This window comes from Hibiscus syriacus, unplaced genomic scaffold (genome assembly GCF_006381635.1).
Source record: "Hibiscus syriacus cultivar Baekdansim isolate YM2019G1 unplaced genomic scaffold, ASM638163v2 tig00110597_pilon, whole genome shotgun sequence".
NCBI classification, from domain to species: Eukaryota; Viridiplantae; Streptophyta; class Magnoliopsida; order Malvales; family Malvaceae; genus Hibiscus; species Hibiscus syriacus.
In genome coordinates this window covers 5516801-5524174 of record NW_024062795.1, presented here as the reverse complement: position 1 = coordinate 5524174, position 7374 = coordinate 5516801, and the positions used below count along the sequence as shown (strand labels likewise).

Here is a 7374-nt window from a genome sequence, read left to right as displayed (position 1 = left end):
CAAAACCAAAAGAAAAATGCAATTTTTATCCCAATTAACACTATTTTAAGCGGTGAAAATAAAACAAAAAAAATCACAGATTTTGTTTACCTACAAAAAAATTGGTTTTTTTGCATGCATGCGAACCAAAAGCCACCGGCCTTTGCTTGCCGAGTGAGTTGGTGCAGCCATTGCACATCGAACAGAACAACAAATAATGGCTGGAAATGGCTGAAAAACCTACTCGTTTAAAAATTTCTTAACAACTTTAACGCTTGGTCCCACCACTTCCCTCTCCCACACATCCCGGGAATATGACTTGTTTTTCTTCATCGTCACCGCTCTAAACGCCGCCGTGGCGTCGATTCTAGTAAGATCCCACCCCGCCTCTCTTAGCTTCATGATCTTCCCTATCTGTCTCTTGGCCAACCAATATGTGTTGTCTTTAATGTCTCTCACGGCTTCCTCGTACGCCGTCCTCCTCGCCGTATCTGAGCTGCTTAACGGCGGAACTAACTCCTTTTCTACGGTTTCCCGTGGAGGGAACTTGGTGAAATATTTGTCGAATTCGGGAACTCCGATTGCTTTTCTTAACCCAATACGGATACCTTGTTTTGCCGGGTCGTAGAACTGACCCAACTCTTCCAACATCCCCGAGTCGAGCATTTCGTCTACTCGTTGGCTTAGGTAGTCGCGCAGAACCGAGCAGGCCACGTCAACCCAAATAAAACAACAGTCGTATCTCAACGCGTGACTCACTGAGCCCAACCCGGCTGCAAACACGTCCACTTCGGGGTCAAAGGTGTCCACAAGGAGAGCATGGATGAATGAGTTGGATCCGCCAACGACAACCGGCAGGTCCCCACGGGAAGCAATCTCAGCAATTGCGAAAGCCGCCATAGAACGGAAATGAGACGGCTCGACGTCGTCGTCGATTTTGTCTAAGTCCCCCAGCAGGAAGTGCGGAACACCTTTCCTCTCTTTTATAGAAATTTTGTTCGTCGTTATATCCAACCCGTTGTAAAGCTGCATTTTGTCGGAGTTTATAATTTGAGAGCGAGGAAAATGAGCGGACAAATCGATCGAGAGACGGGACTTTCCAGCGCCGGTGGCGCCCATGATGACAACGAGCTTGGTCTTGTTTTGATCGGAGTAGTGGTGGTGGTAGGTGGCGGAGAAGTTCATCCGGGGCCACCTGGGACGGCGGAGGGGGGGAAGAGGAGGGTAAAAGAGTGGGTGAAAAGAAGAAGAGAAAACGGGTTTCATGGAGAAGAAAATGGGTATTGATGAGGTGTGAATGGACATATACAGAAGCCACTTCTTCTGCGTGTGCCTCTCCTGCTAATTACTATTGGCTTCACACAATGACAACACAGAGAGAGAAACAGAAACTGGAAGACGTTTTGCATATTCTTTCTTCTTCTTCAGCGATTGTGCCTAAAGAGCGTCCTTCTCTCTCGCAATCTGGGTTTTTTCATCATCTCTTTTTCACCCGTCATCTTTCATTTCGCACTTTGAAGTGCTCTCTATCTATATATGTGCGTGTCGTGTAAAACAAACAATGTAGTATTATATAGTTTATAATTGAATTGGAACTATGAACAAAAAGGGGTATTTGTCTATTTGAGATTGGTAGTAGACTGGTAGAGATGATGAATATATACGAGTTTGCAACGCTGGAAATGTTTATAAAAATGAGATTTTGAGCTGTTCAAGTGCTAATAATCAACCAGGGTTTCAAATCCTTACTCATCTCTCAAGCAAACATATTATAGAAAAACTGGAGTTGTTTATGCTAGAATGCCCCTTAATAAATTAAATAATTACGCATTCTATAAAATTTCAAACTCAAATATGATTTGGTTCATTGTACAGAATTATACATTTTTTTTTGTTCCATCAAACAAAATGAATTTTAACAAATGGGCAATTTCTACTGTATTTGTGATTATGATTAGGAAATGCCGATACAATCCTTTTGGCTGTAAATAATTATTATAAGCTGCAGCATATGTCAAATCTTAAACAAATATGCCTATCCATTTCCTGATTGGTTTCCGGACATGTTAAAATATAATATTTTATATAAATGTAAATTACAGTGTTGGTCACTTTTGTTTTGGTCTATCTTATTTTAATCAATGATTTTGAAACAAAGTTATGCTCTAGTCACTATTATTTTCGATATGTTTTATTTTAATAATTGAGTGTTAACTCTCACTAGTTTGATAATACAATACGTCATTAAAAATAATTAAACTTTAGATTAAACATTAGATTTTAAGCAAACTATTAATTTAATCCTTGAATTTTAGGTAAAATATCAATTTAATCTTTTGAATTTAGTAAAAGTTCTTATCGTCCATCGTCATTCAACATCATCGGTTGTCGTAACCGGTAAATGTCGATTGTTGGACCCTAAATTTTCAATCCACTCCTTTTTTGCCTCAACAAATCATTTTAAAAATAAACTATAATAATAATTTAATCATTATATTCCTTTAAAAATAAAGACACAAAAAATCTATATTTATACCATAATCTAAATTTAATCATGATACATTATATTGTAATGATAAAATTTTAATTTATATAAATTTATATAAATTATATATTTTAATTTATATAAGTCTATATTTCAATTTTAATGAAATTGTAATATACAATTTATCAGATTTTACCTATAGAATCGATATATATATATATATATATATATATATCGATATTCCTTAAAAGACTTGATTTTTATCATTTATAATTATCGTTGCTAATAATTTACGTATTGCAGTATAATTTACCAACGCACATCAAGTTAGAATAACATATTAATTTATTCATTAAATTATAATAAAATATGATATATATATATATATATATATATATATATATATATATATATATATATATACATAGTTTAAAGGGTAGAGTTTACAGCTCCTCCTGCGATGGTGCGCATGGTGCTGCAGGAAGATTTAAGGGTGTGTTTGATTCACGGAATGTAAGATTACCAGTAGGAATGTAAGATTACCAGGGAATAGGATTAATGGGAATGTTGTATTTTGTGTTTGGTTGACTTAGCAGGAATGTAAGATTATCGTGTTTGGTTAAAGGAACAAAAGATTATTTGAATGTATATTTAACCAAATTGTCTCTATTATATATTTTTTTTTAACAAGTTGAAAAATATTTATATATTTTCTTTAAAAAATATAAATTCATAAAATTTATACAATTTTTTTTACAAAATTGAAAATATAAAAAGGTTTAATGAAAGGGTAAAATTTTATTTTAACCCTTGAACTTCATATAAAATTTTAATTATAGAATTTTTTTTTGTAAATCTAATATAACATTCGTAGAATTTTATTATTCAATGATAGAATAAGGATATTTTTGAAAGAAAAAAAAATTAAGGGCATTTTAGTCCAAAACGGTGGTAATCCAACAATACCTAAGGAAAGAGAGGTAATGACATTCCCGGTAATATACCCCAAAAAATCCACTATTGATAATGTAAAATTATCGGGAACGATATTCCCGGCCAACCAAACGGGAAAATGTGGATTCCATTCCTATGGGAATCTCACATTCCTCCAATCAAACACACTCTAAGGAGTAACGAGGTTGCTTAATTAGTTTTTAAAATAAGGTAGAGTTTACAAATTCTATTAGAATCCTATATTATTTTTTAAAATAGTTTGAGTGATTAAAAAAGTAATATCTATTTATAATTTTTTTAATCATCGATAATGTATACATATAGTATCCACTCAACTATTTAAACTCAAAACTTAAGAAAAAACACTCTCTTTTTAACTATTGCCATCGTTTAATCCAAGAAAGAAGTAGTTGACATTGCTTTATAAAATCTATAAACTAATTATTTGTAATCCAATGCGGCCTAAGAGTTTAAGATGGTAATTTTTTGGGTTGGCAAAATCCGATTACGTGTTTGGAGATTCAAAGCCTGTAATGTTTCGTCATGGATCTTCAGCCCGATTCACGATTCATCTTGTTTGACAATTTCACAAACTGATTCCAGCCTCCATTCGGTAGAGTTTACAGCCCGTAATGTTTCGTCATGAATGATTTTCTTACGATAAAAAATGTTATTTTTTAATAATATTTTTGTTGTAAGTTATAAATTATTGTAACGTAATTTTTATTGAAACCGAAAATGTTAAAATTTTATATTATTTTTAGGTTGAACATGATAACATTTTAGGTATAATGCAACAAAATAATCCTGAAGTTTGACATTAGTGTCAAACTTGCACGTATTGTTTTTTTTTAAACATTTGACTACTGAATGTTTAACTTTGGGTCAAAAATCACCCTTGATGGATGAAAATCGTCAGTCAACTGACGGTCAATGCTAGATGCTGACGGAGCAAGCACACATGAACGTGAAAGCTAACGTGACATGTCCATATCGGAGATCATAATGACTTGACACGTGTCACTCTCTGATTGTTTATTTTTACAGCGGCCAAATTTTGTTAAAGCCATGCAAGAAATTCAGAGGAATCCTAGCAAATTGAATGAACATTTAAAAAATCAGAGAGTTATGCAAGCTTTGGGTGTTTTGTTGAATGTAAAGCTTTCACATGGTGGTGGTGGTGACATTGAGGTTCCAGAGGCGAAGACGCCTTCACCTTTGCCACCTTCACAACCTTCCAAGTAGGAGGAGAAGAGGGGAAAGTATAAACAAGTGTTTTAATTTTTTTTCCTTTAAATTTAAGCTATTCTTCAAGTGCATGCTCTCTTTGTGCTTAAAAGATGTTGGACAATGACAGTGAGCGCTGTACTTCAAGGTTATCTTCCTTGCTGCAAGTCTATTCCCCCTTCACTAACTCTAAACTAGAAAACTTTATTGTAAATGATATTGCCAGGGATCATCCATTGCACTTTTCTGAATGTAGAATAGAAATTTCTTTTGATGATTGGGAACCTTCAGTACCCTTTCGGCCATCCTTTTTTGTCACCTCTGGCTTATCATCTCCGCAAAGCCAGTATGACGCTGTTCGTGAAATCACTGATTCCCCCAATGCAGGAGAGAGGTCTCTTATATTTTCTTTCTCTAATCCAGGTCCATCACTCTTGAATGTAGCATATCCACGGGTAATATCTTTCTTTAGCCAAACCAAAAATAGCAAGACTTGTTGAGGTGTGAGTCTTTAATTCCAGAGGCACTATTCTGTGCACATTCTATAAAATAAATGCTCTGTTTCTTCTACCAATCCCTTTCATCCAACTAAACTAGATCCCAAAGTGTGAATGTTGCTTTTCTCTATCAAGTGCCTATTAGTGTTGTATTTTTTTTAAATGTAATTCATTCATAAAATTGACATTATTTTTTCTGTTTTGCAGGGATATATCGATAAATACAGAAAATCTAGAGATGTTAGGCAGAGTGCTTATGTATCTTTTGCACATTTAATTAATGGAAGTCTTATACAATTTAAACCGAGTATCATGAAATTCTGGATTTTTTCATGAAATGTTTTCGTAAAGATTTGTTTTTGCTTTTTTTATTAGCTGTATGTAGAACGAATCTCTACAGTATATGTGTTCATCACTGTTGTTCTGGTATGTACCGACTCCGGTAGACTTTGATTTCTGATATTGAATGCATAGATAGTTGATCCGACTTTGTTCTTGTTTCAGAGTACCCCATGAAACTTATCTGGATATGGAAAAACTTGTTTAAAAAAAAAAAGAATGAACTTACGCGAGCCATATACTCGTATCTAATATTTGCACTTGAATTCGAGTAACATAGACATACTCATAGTGTGTTGTGAATGTGGTTCATTCATGGTATATGCAAAAGTATAAATAAGTGTTTTAATTTTTTTTCATTAAATTTAAATAGAATATGTATTAAATATCATTTTATTCATTATTTAACCAAATGACGAGCTTGGTCTAGTGGCAAAGGTTGTGCTATTCCATAGCCTTTGCCCAAGTTTGGTTCTCACACTAATCAGAGAGTGACATGTGTCATTCTTTTATAGGTCATAAATAATTAAATATAAATAATATTAATCATAAAATTATTTATTTTATTTTTAAAAATTCTGACGTGGCAGTTCCACGTCATCATGATCTCCGACATAGATATGCCACGTTAGCTTCCACATCCATGTGTGCTTGCTCCGTCAACATCTGGCGTTGACCGTCAATTGACTGACGGTTTCCATCCATCAAGTGTAATTTTTGACTCAAAGTTAAACGTTCAGTGGTTAAATGTTTCAAAAAAATAATACGGGCAAGTTTGACACTACTTTCAAACGTTAGGGTTATTTTGTTGCATTATGCAAACATTTTAAGTTGAAACTGTTTTAAATTAACTTTAAATTAGACTGTCACACACTGGGTACTTATTGAGCGAGTAGATTGCGAGTTGGGCAGCACTCGACTCATGTTCGTTAAAATTTTTTGTTGCTCAACTTGACTCGTTACTTGTTAAACTTGTTAAAATTTTGCTCGAATCGTGCTCGTTGCTCGTTAAGCTCATTGCTCGTTAAGTTCATTAGAATTTTTACCTTATTGTTAACTATAAACAAAATCTACTAATATTATATAGAGCTTAATATAAACATAAATTAACAAATTTAACCAAAAAAATTATTGAAAGAGTGTATGACACAATTTCAAAATTTAAACTCCAAAATAACAATCTACAAATTAATCAAATTAATATATTAAAAACATTTTTTGAAAAAAAAATCAACAATACATAATCAATCTTAAAAATAAGAAAATCAACATCTCTTCACTCCATTCATTATTTCTTACAATCACCAAACTACAAAGTTATAAAAAAAATTAACGAGTTGTTCGTGAATTTATCGAGTCGAATCGAACTTGACTCGATTCAAGTCGTTAAGATCTCGAGTCGAGTTCAAATTTAAGTTCGAATCAATCTAAATCAAACTTTAATTAAATTTTGACCGAATCAAATTTAAATTACTTACGAACTACTAAACTCATTGAGAACTAGTGACATAATAGACCCGAGATGGACAGAACCTGACGGATGATTACAAATAGGGGTGCTGCATGGGGCGTTGGCTCATTTTTTGGTGCAGAACTTGTCACTCGGTAGGCTACTGAATAGGTTGTTTACGATTTTTGGGCTTGGATGTTTTGGGGTTGAACTAGCCATTGTAGCATTAGGTTTAGGGCTTCCCATTGGGTAGCCATGGTGTTGGAGACGAAAGTGCAAGCTGTATAGGCATACGATAGTTGTTGGTATGTTGTGGGCAAAATCACTCAAGCAGGGAAGGAAAACAAAAATTTCACAAGCGAAAGATTATTGAATTTTATTTCTTTAAGTAGAGTTATATATATAGTAAAATGAGAAGAATATTTAGATAATCCGAGATAACG

At 33.7% G+C, this 7374-nt stretch overlaps 1 protein-coding gene across 1 annotated transcript; it reads right to left on the bottom strand.

Moving 5' to 3' along the window:
• Positions 1–219: 219 nt before the first annotated feature.
• On the bottom strand, positions 220–1250 carry LOC120134196 (adenylate isopentenyltransferase-like). Its single transcript, XM_039150676.1, has one exon. The coding sequence runs from the start codon at positions 1243–1245 to the stop codon at positions 220–222; it is 1026 nt and encodes a 341-aa protein (XP_039006607.1). The 5' UTR covers positions 1246–1250.
• Positions 1251–7374: the final 6124 nt, after the last annotated feature.